Raw genomic sequence first — 18500 nt, 5'->3', positions numbered from 1 at the left:
TAGTCCGGGGAGGAAAGTTCATTACATGGACGCCTTTAAGAACGTGGAGTTCACGGTTAGTCCGTGCAGGAAAGTTCACTACCTGGACGCCTTTAAGAACGTGGCGTTCACGGTTAGTCCGTGTAGGAGCCCCGGCTCGGCGGCTCCACCGTATATAGTGCTTCAACTTCTCCAGACTCCAAACAGTTACGGTGGGACCCCTGGTCCCAGCCGTTACCTGACTGGCAGTCTCCTTCTCGGCCAGTGCTCTGACATTCATTCTTTCGGGAGGTGCCGTAACTCTGGGAGCCTCCATAGTAATATCGGCTGCTGCCAACCCCAAAACTACCGCCAAGTTGTCCTCTTCTGTAGACCTCTCGACGCCTACGAAATGCCTTCTCTACTGTTATGGTCCGACCCTCCAAATCCTTACCATTCCAATTCTTCTCTGCCTCTCTGGTGTCTTTTGTGCTTGCAAACGTGACAAAGCCGAACCCTCTTGACCGTTGCGTTTCCCTGTCTTTTACCACCCGCACTTCCACCAGCGGCCCATATCTGTTGAAGACAGAGGTCAGAACTTCTTCCTCTGTGTTGAAGTTCAGTCCCCCTACAAATAACTTGGAACTTTTGTCGCCATCCCGAGCTGGGGTGGTGTTATTTCCCCTGCGGGGCTCTTTACCCACCCTCGGGTTACCATAAATTTGCCCCCCGGCCAAATCATTCCCGATAATCACAGATACTCCCTCTGCAGGAAGCGTGGCTTGTAAACCGACGGTGACCGGTCCTGACACCAAATCGGATTCCAACTGGATGACATGAAGTGGGGCACTAACACAGCCACCGATCCCATGTAACCGAACACTATCACCAGTTGCGGTACTCTTTGACAATGGCAAAATGCCTTCAAGCATTAAGGATTGATGGGCTCCTGTGTCCCTCAATACCCTAACAGGTCTTGGGTTAGTCAAGTCTCCCTCGAGTGAGACAAACCCCTCATAAATAAATGGTTGGTAACTCTTCTGTGGGCGAGTTCTTACGCTAGCCATCGCATTCGGAGTTGTAATAGTCGGACTCCGCTCTGGGTTGTCCCTTTTCATGAGGTAACAACTGGACATCAAGTGTCCAGGTTTTTTGCAAAAGGCGCAAGTAGGCCCGGAGGAAAAACTCGTGGTCTGCCTCGGGCCCCCCGGGAAATAAGTTTGTCTTGGGCCCGTAGCCCTCTGATTTCGAACAGTTGGGGTATCCGCGTTGTCCCCATAATCCTCTCGAGGCCGCCGCCATGTATTGTCGTTCTCCGCACCGGGTGTTCCATAACTCCCCTGCTGAAGTCTAGGCGAGGAGCTTGGTGTGTGGACCCCTATCCGGTGTGTTAAGGCATAATCATCTGCCATGGTGGCTGCGTCCCACAACTTTGGTACTTTCTTTTCCTGCAGGTACACTTTGATGTCCTCGTGGACACACTGTTGAAATTCCTCCACCAGCATCAGGTCCCGCAATGCTTCGAAGTCGTTCCCGACTCCTTTCGACTCACACCACCGATCAAACATGTTTTCTTTCACTCTGGCAAACTCCACATGGGTCTCACTCTCCCTCATCCTGGCATTCCTGAATTTTTGCCGGTAAGCTTCAGGAACCAACTCATCGGCTTTGAGGATGTGCTTCTTCAATACCTCATAATCTGCACATTGGTCCATTGGTAGCGCCGAATAAATCTCTTGAGCTTTACCCAACAGCACACTTTGCACTAGTATGGTCCAGGCCTCCTCCGGCCAGTTTAACTGTCGAGCCCCTTTCTCAAAGTGTGGAAAAAATTGAGTGACTTCCTTTTCACTGAAGGGTGGAACCAGCCTCACATGTCTGCCCACCTCCCAGGTGTTCTGGCTCGGTGTCGACCCCGTCAGCAAGGGTGGTACCTCTCCCCGTTCTCTCATTAAATCCAGCTCCTTGAATTTAATTTCTTGCTGAAGCGCCAGATCACGTTCCTTCAACTCCCTTTCGGCTTTTCTCTCCTCTGCTTCGAGTTCCCTGGCAGCTCTCCTCTCCTCTGCTTTTCTCCCTTCTAACCTTTCCTGGAGTTCTCGTTCCACTCTCCTTTCCTCTGCTTGTTTCTCTTTTCTCCTCTCTTCTGCTTTCCTTTCTTCTTCTGCTAACCTTTCCTGGAGTTCTCGTTCCACTCTCCTTTCCTCTGCTTGTTTCTCTTCTCTCCTCTCTTATGCTTTCCTTTCCTCTTCTGCTCTTTCCTTTTCTGCTTTCCTTTCCTCTGTTTTCATCCTTTCTAACCTTTCCTGGAGTTCTCGTTCCACTCTCCTTTCCTCTGCTTGTTTCTCTTCTCTCCTCTCTTCTGCTTTCCTTTCCTCTTCTGCTCTTTCCTTTTCTGCTTTCCTTTCTTCTTCTTTGATCCGTTCCTGGCTCCGTAATTGCAACTCCAGTTTCTGGAGCTCAACGTCTTCTGGTTCTTCGGGTAGCCACTGCCAGGCTAACTCGTCCCATGTTCCTAATCCCACCATAGATTGTATCACCGTGGTCTGCAACTCTGCCTTCCTCAAATTAGTTCGGACCTCCAAGTTAAAATGTTTGGCCAATTTCAAGAGGTCCGCTTTTAGTAACGCTCGGAACTGTGCCTCACTGGGTGTTACCGCAAAGTTCTGTGCAACAAACGCCATGGTGATTACTGGTAACACCTGTTAACCTTCACCCCAGAAATTTCCAACAAAGAACAGCAACAGTATTACTATTATTGCTATTGTTTTTTTTTTTTGTTGTTGTTGTTGTTTTGTCGGCAGAGCAAAACAATTTTGGGAACGTTGGAAAAGTTCCCACTCTTGGGAATTCTTTCCCGGACTAAAATTTAGAAAATTTTATAGATCCCGGACGTAGACCCAATTGCGAATCCGCAAATCGTAATTTGGACGAGCCCCCAATTCTGTTACGTGGTCCTCCCGGTAACTACCTGGTCTTGGTGACCCCCGGACCGTGGGAGGACCCCGCCAGAAAGATATCTGATTTATACGCTTTCGGAGCGCACTCAATATGAAAGACACAATAATTCAAGTCAATAAGAAACCCCACACCAAGGATCCGGATTACTTAATAATATATTCTCCAATCCATCAACCACCATCAACAATCAATCACAAATATTACTAAGATGGCCATCTTATATATGTCCCCCCTTTCCCCACTCACGACCCCTCAATGGTCACTGTCCCTCACAATGTCTCTGGGCCCCTCCAGACCCAGGTGAAGGTCGGCTTCTCCGCACACGGGTGGTTGCACGAACCCCTGGCTGACGTGCTCCAAACGTGCACGTCGCGTACCGGGGACAGCTGCTGCAGCGCACACCTCCTTGCCAAGCAAAGCGGGCAAAGCAACGCGCGGCTTGCAAAGCGCGCGAGGCCCAAGGTGCGACCCGTACGCGGCCTTGTAGACGTTGAGGCGAACTGTGCCGGACGCTTGGTTCCGTGCACGAACCCACGGCAACTCGACGTGTAACCGGTAATTACCCCGCACAGGTAACTCCTCTCGCCAGACGGGCTTTCAAACGCAGCGTTCCCCACGCTGCTCAATATCGACACCGCTCGCGTCGGAGCTGGGCGAGGAAGAAGAAGATCGCCCCCTCTCCCGGACCTCATGTGTTTTCTCCTTCCGTTTCCGGTCTCCTTTTCCCCAGAAGGGCTCCTGACCCTTTAATCACAACAACCTTTAATCGAATAAACATTAATAAGCAATGACCTGAATAGTAATTCACATAAATTCACATAAATCCGTAACACTTACCAAAACTATATTGGTCCAAGTTTCCTTCTGTGCGGAAAGCGGTGGCTGGAGGTGGTGGAGGAGACTGTTATTTTTAACCTTTTCATTCTGAAAAGTTAATCCTCCCATTGAAAACCCATTGAAAAGTTAATCGGTGAAAACATCGAAGCGACATTGCACAATCACAATGGCACTGTAGCATGAAGGTAGCCCGTCGTTAAGCGATGAATAGGCCTAAATAAATAAATGGAACCATTCCTTGAAGCGAACCTTTGCTATGCGAACCTCCATTAAGCAGGGGATACCTGCACTGGAGTTACAGAGCACATACAGTGCATTCAGAAAGTATTCAGACCCCTTCACTTTCTTCACATTTTGTTATGTTGCAGCCTTATGCTGAAATCGTTTAAATTCATTTTTTCCCTCATCAATCTACACTCAATACCCCATAATGACAAAGAGAAAACAGGATTTTAGAAAGTTTTGCAAATTTATGAAAAAGAAAAAAGTGAAATATCACATTGACATGAGTATTCATACCCTTTGCTATGACACTTGAAATTTAGCTCAGGTGCCTCCCATTTCTCTGGATCATCTTTGAGATGTTTCTCCACCTTGATTGGAGTCCACCTGTGGTAAATTCAATTGATTGGACATGATTTGGAAAGGCACACACCTGTCTATATAAGGTCTCACAGCTGACGATGCAAATCAGAGCAAAAACCAAGCCATGAGGTCGAAGGAACTGCCTGCAGAGCTCAGAGACAGGATTGTGTCGAGGCACAGATTTGGGGAAGCCTACAAAAAAATCTCTGCTGCATTGAAGGTTCCCAAGAGCACAGTGGCCTCCATAATTCTTAAATGGAAGAAGTTTGGAACAACCAGGACTCTTCCTAGAGCTGGCCGCCCGGCCAAACTGAGCAATCGGGGGAGAAGGGCCTTGGTAATAGAAGTGAAGAAGAACCCGATGGTCACTGGCTGAGCTCCAGAGATCCTGTGTGGAGATGGGAGAAACTTCGAGAAGGACAACCATCACTGCAACACTCCACCGATCTGGGCTTTATGGCAGAGTGGCCAGACGGAAGCCTCTCCTCAGTGAAAGACACATGAAAGCCCACTTGGAGTTTGCAAAAAAGCACCTAAAGGACTCTCAGACTGTGAGAAACAAGATTCTGTGGTCTGATGAAACCAAGATTGAACTGTTTGGCTTCCGTCTGGCCACTCTGCCATAAAGCGCAGATCGGTGGAGTGTTGCACTGATGGTTGTCCTTCTGGAATTTTCTCTAATCTCCACACAGGATATCTGGAGCTCAGCCAGAGTGACCATCAGGTTCTTGGTCACCTCTCTTACCAAGGCCCTTCTCCCCCGATTGCTCAGTTTGGCTGGGCGGCCAGCTCTAGGAAGAGTCCTGGTTGTTCCAAACTTCTTCCATTTAAGAATTAGGAAGGCCACCGTGCTCTTGGGAACCTTCAATGCAGCAGAAATTTTTTTGTGAGCTTCCCCAGATCTGTGCCTCGACACAATCCTGTCTGAGCTCTGCAGGCAGTTCCTTCAACCTCATGGCTTGGTTTTTGCTCTGATATGCATCGTCAGCTGTAAGACCTTATATAGACAGGTGTGTGCCTTTCCAAATCATGTCCAATCAATTGAATTTACCACAGGTGGACTCCAATCAAGGTGTAGAAACATCTCAAAGATGATCAAGAGAAATGGGAGGCACCTGAGCTAAATTTCAAGTGTCATAGCAAAGGGTATGAATACTTATGTCAATGTGATATTTCACTTTTTTCTTTTTAATAATTTTGCAAAACTTTCTAAAATCCTGTTTTCTCTTTGTCATTATGGGGTATTGAGTGTAGATTGATGAGTGGAAAAATGAATTTAAACGATTTCAGCATAAGGCTGCAACATAACAAAATGTGAAAAAATTGAAGGGGTCTGAATACTTTCTGAATGCACTGTATTGCCTTAAAACTACAGTATTTGACTTTATTATGCAGCAACTGGTTGGATTGCTAGACGTAATGTCGTTTTGCCAAAGAACATCATGAGTGTGTTTTTGTGGAGCAATATTATCAAAACGTGGAATGCTTGCCTCGCATTAAGATTATGATGCAGTATTTGCTTTGAGGGGATTGCAAAACAAGAATGCTTTGTTTAATAAACAATGCTGCAAGAGACCGCAGGTGTACAGGCACCACTACCGAAGGTGTAATCTGCCAAGCGAGGTGAGAGTATGGTTTTGCACAAGGTGTGTTAATTGATGCATTGTTTCCTGACAAGAGTGTTTGAGAGAGAGAGATGCTATTGCATTTTCATTTTAAGATGGTTTCATTGACAAGTAGATCGGCACTCGGTAGAACGCATACCCCCACCAGGCTGTACAGTTTACGTTTTGGATCCCACTGATAGGCTGGATCTGGATCCGGACCTGAACCAAAATCTAATCGGCTTGTTCTTCTCACCAAACCAACTCGTCCACCAAGTTTTGTCATAACGCACCCACAGTGGTTGGAGATATGCTATTTATTGTTTTGTCCCTATGTCTCAATTATGAAGAATCACTTTTAAAATGTCAAAAAACTCTCAGATCTGGATATCCATGGAAATTTAATCAGTTTGTCCTTGTCACACACCCAACCTGTCCACCAAGTTTCGTCCGAATCCGTCCACAACGTTTTGAGATATCCTGCTCACAACAGGGGTGAAAACATCAGCTCCATCCACCTTAGGTGGCATTTGGAAAGATAATCAAAATATTATCCTTTTTCTTAAAAGTGATTTTTATAATATCCTGTTTGGCTCATTGAAGATATCTGAGGTACAAGTAGTAGAGTCAATATACCACGTAACCCCAAAATAATTGCAAAAAAACGTTTTATGACATTTTCTTGTAGTATTTGATGTGGAGAACAACATATCAAAAGTTGGACAATTTCTGCGCACGGGAAAGTCTCCAAAAATGACGTCAAAAAACAAAATGGCCACCGGCAGAAAAACGTCATAAATCTGACTGATAACCATAAAAAAATTCAAATTGCAAATCTGATGTTTGAACAAATGTTCTTTTCACCAATGTTTTTCAAATAACAGTACTTTCTGGAATGAATGTCGCATTTGCAATGATGTCACGACGTCATCTATGATGTCATCAGTGACCTAATCAAGGGAACACTCTGGTATTACTCACTACCGATGTCATAATGTGTAATATCCAACATTACGGCTTCTCAGATGCCGTCTTGTTCATCATCCTCTTCTGTCACTGGTTAATTTGTCATATTGCCACAATTGCCATCTTGGCAATGCCCACATGCACTGGTGCATTCGAGCCCATGCTTTCTGCAGGTACACCTTAGGGCTTTGCACCCTCCTGAACAGTTGCAGTGAATCATCTGAAGAAGTACATCTGGAGCAGGGCTTTTGTCTGTCATCACTGGAATGAGTTTTCCCCCTTCTACCCTCCATCCCCATTCGGACGGCTCCATTTCATTTCTTTCACTCTTAGTGGGTGCTCTGACATCCCACTTCCTTGCGTCAGGCCCCCTTGGCTTTTTAGTGAGCGCATTAGTGTCTGTTCTATCACAAGATCAGAGCCAAGGCCAGCCCAGTATTGGCTGCTGCGCCTGATTACATGGAAGCCAGACTGGAACTTCTGATGAACATCAGGATTTTCATCGTCAAATGCGTGCATCTTCTGGAGATAGAGACGAGCTGACTTCAGATAATTGGGATGGCCAGCGACCGCAAATAACGGCAAGCAAGCTGAGATGGCACGGAGATGCATCTCCCATGACCCCATTCGATCAGCTGCAACAAGTGCCCGAGCAATTCCTACCATGCGCTGGTAGTTGATCCACAGTGCGCTGGTTTTGGAGGTCCCTGCCAGTTCATTCCTTTTGAGTGTCAAAGCTTTGTCAATCTGGCAAATGCAATCTGATTGCAACAATGACTCCAAGTCATTTTCACCAGTCTCCATCAGCGTGTAAAGTTTCTCTAGTTCCTTCACCTGGTCCTGAAAACCAGGGTCATCCTCCATTATTTTAGCCACAATGTGACATGTAAGACACTGATCCACCAGCAGGTGCCCACGAAATGCTCGCTGCACTGCTTTTCCACTCATCATGTGTACAATGGCATTTTCACCGTACACCGTATCCAGGATCTCCTTAAGTCCACTGCCATCCATCAAAGTTCCGATTGCTCCCAACAAATTCATGAAAGTATGGAAGCTCCCAAGCAGTAACACCACATTCCTGATTGGGCTATCATCTGGAACAGCATTCACTATCTCAGAAGCCTTCCAAAACAGCGGTTGGTCGAAGGTAATAATGGTTGGCATGTTGTGTTTTGACGCAAGTTTGCATAGGTAATCTAGGGTGGACAGTATACAGGTTTTGTCCCCTGGATTCATGTCAATCATTGGGAGAAACTGTACGGACGACTTCCCTGGATGCTCACACTCCTTGTGTAGTAAATGCATCATGCCTTGCCAACTAGGCGTACTCTTGTTGAAGCGAAAGGACATTTCCCAGAAGATGTCAACTGTGCGGTCACAGGCAGACGAGAAGGGGAGGGGCTGAAATTCAACATTGCGTTTGATCTGCTTTGCATAGCGGTAATCTATAATATCAATCTTTGTCAGTTCGACAAGCTTCAAGTGAGCAATTTTCTGTCTCGAAATGATTTGACTAGCTTGCTTCCCTGGTGTGATGGCAGCTATCATGCCCATCCCATGGAAGGTACCCTTTCCATCCAAGGTTATAATGTTATGATCAACATTGTCTCCAGCAAATAGCAAGGACGTATCGAGAATGTTAATGTCACTTCCCAATACATCCAAAGCATGTGAACAAGCCGCATTCACTTCAAACCTTTGCACTTCTGGGTAAGATGAAGAAAACCCCAAGGTTGAAAGACTATCTATCAAGAACCGTGACCTATACAAATGGTGCATTTGCACTGCGAGACCAAGCTGTAATGGTACAATTACAGCCCTTGGATGCACTGCTTGAATAACTGCTTGCCCAATACCAGCAACCTTTATGGACATATCCTTCCCAACAAACAGATGCTGCAGCAAGAATCGCAAACTTGCTAGGACATAATCCAATGCAGGCGCAAGTTTCAGTTCTGCACGAGTTGAATATGTATCCCCAAGTGGCGCAACTGTTGTTTTTATGTCACTTTTGATAGGTTTTGCTGCAGTTTGTAGAATTGCTCGTTTCTGTGCTTCCTCGTCATCTTCCCGAGGTGAATTGTAGTAGTCACGAAGAATCTGGCGGGTTTTTTTCCCAAAAGGTCACAATGTTTTTCACACCCTTGCCCTCAGCCACAAATATAGAGTCACCATATCGTTCTAAAAGCTTTTCCTTGAGGTACTGATTTCCATATGCCACGGATTTGCAATCAGTCAAGTATTCTCCCATTTTAGCAACAAGGTCTGATATCGTTAGCTGCTCTTCATCGTTTTCATTGAGGAATGTGCAGACCTTTTCAAATGCCTTTTCCTGATCACAGTCCTTTGGTCTTCCAATTTTTCGTCTTTTTGCAGAATCAACTGACCTGAACTGTTTCGGAATTTCCTGCATTGTGCGAAAATTAACGTTACATGACTGGTGGTAAACACAGTCTGCTGCATGAAGATCGCCCCAAAAATATTCGATGCGGCTTTGAACAGCAATGGCCCATTCGTCCATCCGTGTTTTACAATGAACCAATATCGTTTTAACAAATGCGTCTGTCTTCACATAGCTAAAACTGTCCGTTTCTGCATGACTTCGTTTTGGGTCTATCTTCTTGACTTCGGTTCCACAGAAAAAGTAATCTGTTTTGCTGTCATATGGCCCCAAGGAAACACGAGCACTTCTTTTTACTGATTGAGCAGAATCTGTCCGATCTTTCTTGCTTAAAGCAATGTCCTTTTTGTTTATGTGGTTGATCCGGCATGTTTTGTGCATACTAGTTCCAGCTTCGACTCTGATGTCGACACCTCTTTCGACGCTAGCATGGTCGATACCTTTAGCTCCTTTCTCACGAACCACCACTGTCTCCTCACAATCCAATTCCCTTTGGCATAAGGGGCAGGTTTCTTTGCTTGAGCTCATTTTCTATCCTGGAAAATATTAAAGTTAGGAAACATGTCATCGGTTGAAATGCATATTTACTCACCACTAAATGCTTAATTGGCTATATTTCACATCAATGATTAGCAATTGCCTCCAAACTCTGTAATGTGACAGCTAACATCATAATTAAACATCATACAAAAAGATAACTTCATAGGTTTAGTGGTTTTTGACATTTAGGCTTCCTTAGATTCAACATTAAAATGCTGGTACGCAACAATCAAAACCTTTTTTTTTTTTATACATTTTTTTATCTTTTTACAACAGGTCCAATTAGATTATAACATAATTACCCCAATCATCATTAATAAGTGGTGGTGGTCTTAATCTGGTATGTTCCATCTTAATTTTGGGTCTGGTTTGGGTGGTGGTCATCCTGTCCTGCCAGCCAAGTGAAAACGGGGGCAGATTTGGGCCATTTTTTAATGTCAGAAATTTTTACTTTCCCGTGCTCCATTTCTGTCCAACTTTTAATATGTTGTTCACTATGCCTTAAAGTACAAAAAATAACCATAAAACGCTTTTTTGCAATTTTTTGGGGGTAGGGGTATTTTGGTGCTATATTGACTATACTAAAGGTAGCATAGGTACTTGTTTTGAGATATCTCGTCCATTTTTGGTTTCTGACAAAATATTTAATTACAATGTCTCGTCTAGACATTCAACAGGCAAGGCACTTGTCTCGTAAGGTATGTCGTCCTTTGGAGGGTATGTTAAGCTGGATGTCCGTTTTTCTAGTACTCGTTAGTGAATAGTTAACTGGCATAAAGTAAAATGGCGTAGGTGAATTCATGTACTTTCATGGCGTAGGCTATTTTATGTATGGCCGATACAAACTCCTGTTCTGAGGGCAGCCTAACAAGTTTATTTTGTGCTTCCACACTAATAATGATTACACCTCGAAGAGTATTTCTTGTTCTGGTGCTTGGTGTTCATAGATAACTTAAAAGGATGTGTAACAATTGAAGACAAATCGTTCAAATGCTTGCCTGAACTGAACTTGAACTCAGGTGCTTGCCTGAAGCTTTCAAAATTCTCTCGTGAACCACGAATAAAGCCACATAAGAATTATTTATCGCATGCTTGAGTAGCCACATGACTATCTTATTTTTATAATCTCCCCACCCGCTGTGCTTCACTCTGCATTTGCAGGGCATGATAGACTACATCTTTTTTTCAAAGCCACACATCGGTCTGTTGGGCGTGCTGGGCCCTTTAGATCCACATTGGCTGGACGAGAACAGCATCACGGGCTGCCCTCACCCACACATCCCTTCTGACCACTTTTCGCTGCTAGCTGAACTTGAGCTGTTGCCCAGCTCCACCTTTTTGCCAATCGCTCTCCCGAACGGCATTCACTTGCCCGGGCGAAGGTAGTGGAGCAATGTGCCGGCACGCCATTTCCTTTACCTCCGCCGCTCTCCTGGCCTCTTCTTCTCTTCCTCCTGTCTGCAAGTCTTCACTGCCACGCTCAGCCACCGACGTCCTTGCCCAGCTCCTCCAGACGAGCACCCGAATAACTACAAGACACTGGGCTTGCCTGTCCTGCCAGCTTTGTGGACGTAAAAGTGTCGAGTTTTGCAGCGATCCTCCCAATGAATTATTGTGGCGTGTACCTATAGTCATGTTTTGGTTTGATTTTGTCCTTTTTGATAAATCTGTTCTGTTCCTTGAGAGTTAGGATATGTGGGTTTTTCAGGAGAGCGGAAATCAAAGTTGTGGCGTTCCGGTGCTTCATGTTTTACATCCACAATGTCATTACCCATGCTCTGTTGATTCCACCTACCTTGTACAAGCGTGCGTACTTTGCTGCAGTCCATTTGTTTTCATGTGGAGCAGAGACGTTTTCATGCTGGTGTTTTCCGTGTAAACATGTAATAGACTCAGGGTAACATTTTTCTGAATGTGAGGTTTTTTAAAGACTAGAAGAATACAAACTACTTTTTTGATGAAAACATCACCTTCAGCTGAATATATTTCCAATATTTTTAATTCATATGGCAGTTAGTGCCATGCACCACAAGCTGCGTGTAGGACAGAACCAGCACAAGCTACCACAAGAACAGGATAAATGGAGACTAGACTGGCAGGCAACATTTGGGCTAAACTTCAGTCTGCACACAGGCCAGCTCGTGTGTCAGACAAACGCAGCCAGCCTGCAATCCTAATAACAACCTTTCCACCACAGCAAGCACGTACGCATGAAATGAAATTCTCTCTTTATCTCTATTGCCGTCTTTCTCCACCGCCGTCTCTCGCCCCCGCCACCTCTCTCCACCGCCGCCTCTCTCCACCGCCGCCTCTCTCCACCGCCGTCTCTCGCCCCCGCCACCTCTCTCCACCGCCGCCTCTCTCCACCTCCGCCTCTCTCCACCTCCGTCTCTCGCCACCGCCGCCTCTCTCCACCGCCGCCTCTCGCCCCCGCCGCCTCTCTCCACCGCCGCCTCTCTCCACCGCCGTCTCTCTCCACCGCCGTCTCTCTCCACCGCCGTCTCTCTCCACCGCCGCCTCTCTCCACCGCCGTCTCTCTCCACCACCGCCTCTCTCCACCGCCACCTCTCTCCACCGCCGCCTCTCTCCACCGCCGCCTCTCTCCACCGCCGCCTCTCTCCACCGCCGCCTCTCTCCACCGCCGCCTCTCTCCACCGCCGCCTCTCTCCACCGCCGCCTCTCTCCACCGCCGCCTCTCTCCACCGCCGCCTCTCTCCACCGCCGCCTCTCTCCACCGCCGCCTCTCTCCACCGCCGCCTCTCTCCACCGCCGCCTCTCTCCACCGCCGCCTCTCTCCACCGCCGCCTCTCTCCACCGCCGCCTCTCTCCACCGCCGCCTCTCTCCACCGCCGCCTCTCTCCACCGCCGCCTCTCTCCACCGCCGCCTCTCTCAGCAGTCTCTCTCCACCTCAGTCTCTCTCCACCACCGTCTCTCCACCTCGGTCTCTCCACCTCGGACTCTCCACCTCGGACTCTCCACCTCGGACTCCCCACCTCGGACTCCCCACCTCGGACTCTCCACCTCGGTCTCTCCACCTCGGTCTCTCCACCTCGGTCTTTCCACCTCAGACTCTCCACCTCAGACTCTCCACCTCAGACTCTCCACCTCAGACTCTCCACCTCAGACTCTCCACCTCAGTCTCTCCACCTCAGTCTCTCCACCTCGGTCTCACCACCGCCGTCTCTCCATCTGTCTCTACCTCTCTCTACTTGAGAAATTCGCCTTTTTTTATATGTCCATTTTTGCTTTTCTCTTTGTCTCTTTTTTTCACGTGTGTCTTTGTGGGACCTGGGCCGAGACTTTGTGTCTCCCAGGTGGTTCTTTGTTTTCTTTTATTTTTGTCATTATTTCTTTTCTTTTTTTCTTTTTTTGTTGTTGTGGGTTCACACGCCTCTTTCTGCACCATTTTCGGCCTCCAGCGTGCGATAAACCAGCAATTTTGCAGGAAGCAAAAGAAAAGTGGGATTGTAGGCTGCAGTACATGGCAATTTTGCCTTTTAGCTGGGTGGCTTGTGCTTTTTTGAACCCAACAGGTATGTGCAATTTCAACTCTCCGACTGTACACAGCACTCACCTTTACTTGCTGCCTGAAAAAAACAAAAGTTCCTAGATACCCTGCTGCCAGGATAAGCAGGTTTGCACATTTCTGCTGGTCAAATGAATGCACTTGTCTGGAAACCATGTTTTAAGTTGCACATTCTTTCCGTTTTTGATCTTGGACTGTAGGTTAAGCAAACAAAATTGTGTCCCGGCAATGTATGTTTTCAAAGCGCACCACTTTGATGCCACCGTTTCACGTAAAATGTATACTCTTTATCCTTTTTTAAAAATTGTATTTTTTCAAATGTCTTTGACATTTTAAAAGAAAATAAATTATGCAAGCAACATAATGCCAGTTTGTTTATTTTTATTTTGATCGGCTTACTGTGATAGCAGTGCAAAGTTTTTCTTAACTTTCAACAAACTTTTTATTTAAAAGCGAGTGGCCTCATGACCTTGGACTGCAGTCACTTTTCTCCTACTTCTCCCTCCTCCTTCACTCTATCTTGTCTATTATATCCAAACCCATGTTTATGTATGTCTAACTATCCTTTGACATTGGGCCTTTTTTTGTAATACCCTGTAATGAGTGTTTTTCGGCAGCTGCCCATCATATACGACTGGGAATTTCTACTGAAAGTATAGTAAAATAGATGAGGAATGTGATGTTTTAGCGAACTCTTTTTGTTTTTTTTGGTTCGATATTTAAAATTGCGATGGAAATGTCTAAATTGAAATGGTAGTGTTGAGGGCATTGTTTCAAACATCCCAAAGCTTTCTGTGACACATATATATATATATACACTATATATGTGACAGAGCTAGTGGCTAAAGATTTATTTTTTTCTTTTTTAAATATTCTAAGGTTATGTGTGAGCAATGATAGTCATACCAAATTGGCAAATAAAATTGTGCATTGATGCTGCTAGGGGTTTGGCGCTTTATTGTCAGAATGTTACTGCCTTTCCTTTATCGTTTCATTTTTTGTGGGGTAGGAGGGGGTGAGAGGTCGGAGGGGATCCTCAACTTTTCCAGTCAATTAGAGGAAAATAAGTTTCATTTCCCCCCAACCCCCTTGTAATTTGTGGAGAAAATTGTGGAGATTTATTGTGGAGAAAATAATTTTGTTTGCCAACGGAATCGGTACAACAAAAAAGAGCCAGCATGATGCTTTGAAGCCAGTTTTTGGCTTTCCGTGCGACCGAGTCCACATCGCAGGTCTCGCCAAAGCCAAGTGCTGCTCGGAGGCTCATAGCTTAGTGGACGTTTTTCCAACTTGAAACTGTCTTTATCGTCCTTTTTTGGTGCTGTTTGGAATGGTCATCATAAATTTATTGATTCGTTTCTGAGTGTCTGTCTGTCTGCATATTTTCATATTTTAAACCTGTTAATTTTTTTTTTAATCACTTCCAAGTCCATGAAGCTTTGCTTTCACATTATTTTTGCTTTTGTGTTGACTATGTGGACAGATTGCTGCTTCACCACTAATGCTGCTTGGGTCTGGTCATTTTCTTCCCCCTTTTTCCATTGGTGTTTGGGTTGTTTTGAAAAAAATTGGGGTGCTCTTTTTTCCCAACATTTTGGCATAAAGGAAAAAACGATGTATGCTTCAAGAATGTAGAAGAGATCCTAAAGTGAAGCTGAAGCAAAGCAGTAAGTTGGTTATTCGGGTAACTCGGTACCTTGACTCATCAGCAGCTCGTTGGTATTGTCGACATACTATTTTTGCATTTGTCAGTTGGACATATTTTTTATTCTTCCTTTTTTTCCTTCACCGTATTGACCCCTGTGCCAGCCCACGTCATGCAGGCAGCAATTTAAAGTTTGCTAGTCCGACTTGGCTTTTGGGAAGGTTTTCTCTTGAGGGATAGGATACCATAGACTTCTTCCTTGTATACTCCAGATCCCTCTTGTAAATACACCCTCCCTGTCCACATTTTATAGAGAAACACTTTATTTCCTTGAGAAGGAATGACATGTAATATTGGCCAGCTCACGCTTAGTTACTTCAGTCCACCACCACCCCTCTCAACTCCCCCACTCCCCTCTTCCTTTTTTTCTATTCCTTTGTACCTGCTGTGAGGTTTTTGGTTGTGGTGGTAATCGGGTTTTTTGGCAGTTTTAGTTTGAGATTGTAAAGTTACATGTTCAACCTAAGCTTTATCCTGGCACTTGTGCAAAATACATCTTCCTTGCCGGTTGTGCCTGCCTGGAGGTGAATGTGGCTTTGCTTAATCACAGAGGTTAATCGTCGTCCTGCTGGTCAGGATGTCAAAATCGGAATGGTGAGTTGTCCTGTTGATTTCATTGTCGATGGAGAAGGGTGTGTCAGAGAGCATTCTTTCTTTGCAGGATTGCTTTCCTGTGCTCCAATAATGTATCGGACCAATGGCAGGGAGGTTTTTTATTTTTATTTTTTTTCTTCTTCAACTTGGCTGCAAGAAAGTTTTGTTTGTGCCAATCTTTCAGCCTTTTAAAGGGAATGTGGGTTTTTCATGTGTTTTTAAACTTGTTGCGAATTGTCTGCAAGTTTTTCTTTCGTTTTGAGAGAACAAGCTCTGGCTTTGGTGCAATATCCACCAGCAAATTGGTAAACGGGACAAGCTAAATCACTGCAATAACTTTATCCCCCCTCATCATCTGAATCCATTTTGTATTGTGTTTTGTTTTCTTTTTTTTCATCTGATGAAAGTTGTAGTTTTCATTACTATTTCTGTGAAGACAAATGTATTTTGATAAACATTTACTTTCTTCTTTAAGAATTTTCTTCTTTTTTTTTTTTACATTTGAGCCGGAGTAGAACGGTAAACCTGTTCCAGGCCACACCCTCACCATCCCCGACTGCTCTTTCATTCTTCTCCTTTTTATTTTGAAAAAAAACTCATGTACAACCACATTCTTTGAGCATAAACCAACATAGATCTGCATTTCTTATGACATAGTTTTTACTTTTTCCAAATATCTGCCTTGTACATTTTTACCTGTCTCTCTTCTCTGAGAATAAAGTGTTTCTTGTACTAATAGATGTTTCCTTGCACTCTCTGGCAACGTTAAAAAACAAAAATCCCACCAAATGTCTTATTTTCATGTTACCACCAAAAATTATTGGTTGTAATTTGATTTTATGATGAAAAAGACATTTGTAAATGCTATGTATTTTGTATTTTTATATATTTTTTTGGTGTGTGTGGAGGGGATGGTATTGTGGTTTTGCCACGTATGATAAATAACCTGTAAGCCCTGGACCAATTCAGGAAAATTTTATGGATGTGTTGCTTTAACCGTAATGACTTGCTTAAAATGCCCTCATATTCATTTGAAGTATTAACGTCCGCCTATAATTTGGCAGAGACGAGGCCGACTTGCATTTTAACTGTAAATTTTTGGAATAAGTGAATTTATGTTCCTTTTTCTTTTGCAAGTCGAATTATCAGTGGCCTTAATCTTCCCAATCCGGTTGTCCGTGTCCATCTATCTCCGCACGAATGACCCACGTGCGGAAACTGTATAAAATACGCAGCAGGAATGAAAAATGTAGGAGACCAAATTGGAAACTACTTTGTGCAAAAGACTGTACCTTTTCGGAAGTGCAGGTGGAAGCGTCCATGTGAGATGTGGATGAATATATTTGTACATCGAAGGAACCATTTGAATATTGCATGTTTGTTATTTTATCCAGATTGGTGAATTAAATGAAGTTTTCAAAATGTCTTGTGACTCTTGTTTTTGTTTGCACTGCAAACTGTCACCAAGTGACCACAACGGTCTAAAGTATTTAATTGTGATCCATACAAAAGGGTTAGCTGAGCGATAGGCTACTGCAATTGTGACCATGGATTTTATGAACATGAATTTAATTGTCTACCATGGACGTGCACTAATTTAAAGACTTCTTGCATTGCATTAAGATTCTGTGCAGCGATTGAAGTGAAGAATACAAACAGGTTTACGTTGGGCCTCTTTAAATATTGACCCTCTCTCTACCTGGATGAAGTTGGAGGTTTTAAAATTGCACCATGATGTTGATGCTGCTCTGATCTGATCTGAAGGATGGTTCAGAAACTGCTTATGATTCCTCCACTAAAACTAGGTGACATATAGTACATATAACCATAGCATACAGGGTGCCATGACCTCCACCATTCCCTCTAGAGTCAACAGACTCCATGAAATCACTTTCACAATGTTGACTGCCCACTCAACCCCCTAGCAGCTGCCATATTGCAGAACTTAGCGGTGATGCGAAAGATCAAGTGCTTAGCCACATTAAGGAATTGGACGCTTTGCCGAGAATGCTGTCGGTTTGTGTCGGCAGATAATTTGAGCAAAAGGTTTAAACTGACAGTTGTCATTGTCATCAACTTTTTGAGATACCTGTTATACATCATTTGTGGCCCTATCTCTCAATGGTGAAGAATCACTTAAAAATTATAGTATCCGGATCTTCACCAAAATCTACTCAATTCCTCCTTGTGGCACAACCAAGCTTCGTGGCAATCCGTCCATAACTTTTTGAGATATTCTGCAGACGGAGACAGACAAACAAACAGTGGGTGAAAACATAACCTTCATCCACCTGTGGTGGCGGAGGTAATTATCAGACTTCAGACCTTGCCCCACAGTGCCAACCTAAACCAGAATTTCTCACATGGAGTGGTGAATCCTGGATATTAACATTTAATAAATAACAATACATACAATGGTTAGTGTGTCGTGTTTCTCAGACTCTAATGCACAAGGTAACTTGAAGAATAAACGAGAGAAAAAAAACAATTGGCTACTGCCTGAAAAATAATGAGACGTTGCCTTTGACTTCTGAGTGAGTGATTTCTTATTCTTCGGCTGCATTCTCAGAACACAGTAAAAATGTACAGTGGCTATTTCTTTTGGTTGTAGTCAAAGGTAGCAGCTTACTTTAAAGAATGATAGACACTTCATCGATCATGAATTTTGTCATAAGTGTTGACGGCTCGTCTAATTCCGAGTCACAAATTTAAACAGTGGAATCATTCTTCCTCGTGATCATCTTTGTGATTGGCAAGCCACCACATATAGAGTTTGCAGCATCATATTCCTCGGGATCAGGTCTTTGGAAATCGACACA

The 18500-nt window shown here is 44.5% G+C and overlaps 2 protein-coding genes across 6 annotated transcripts in view; both read left to right on the top strand.

The window, feature by feature from the left end:
* LOC137415472 (CCR4-NOT transcription complex subunit 6-like-B) overlaps positions 1–12077 on the top strand; it is a 93698-nt gene extending 81621 nt beyond the window's left edge. For 3 of the 5 annotated variants that reach the window (XM_078775687.1, XM_078775686.1, XM_078775688.1), the window contains exons 12-13: positions 1413–1598; positions 11017–12077. In XM_078775687.1, the coding sequence (XP_078631813.1) occupies positions 1413–1598; positions 11017–11241 (411 nt within the window). In that variant the 3' untranslated portion in view covers positions 11242–12077. The remainder of the gene's footprint in view (positions 1–1412; positions 1599–11016) is intronic. The other 2 variants (XM_078775690.1, XM_078775689.1) reach the window with 1 other exon arrangement.
* Positions 12075–17105, top strand: LOC144891477 (uncharacterized; the record flags this gene model as incomplete). The annotated part of the gene is made up of 1 exon (XM_078775096.1): positions 12075–17105. A coding segment is annotated over one exon (1392 nt), but the record flags the coding sequence as incomplete, so codon positions are not given.
* Positions 17106–18500: the final 1395 nt, after the last annotated feature.

This window comes from Myxine glutinosa, chromosome 4 (genome assembly GCF_964187855.1).
Source record: "Myxine glutinosa chromosome 4, kmMyxGlut1.1, whole genome shotgun sequence".
NCBI classification, from domain to species: domain Eukaryota; kingdom Metazoa; phylum Chordata; class Myxini; order Myxiniformes; family Myxinidae; genus Myxine; species Myxine glutinosa.
This window is presented reverse-complemented; position numbering and strand designations above follow the sequence as displayed.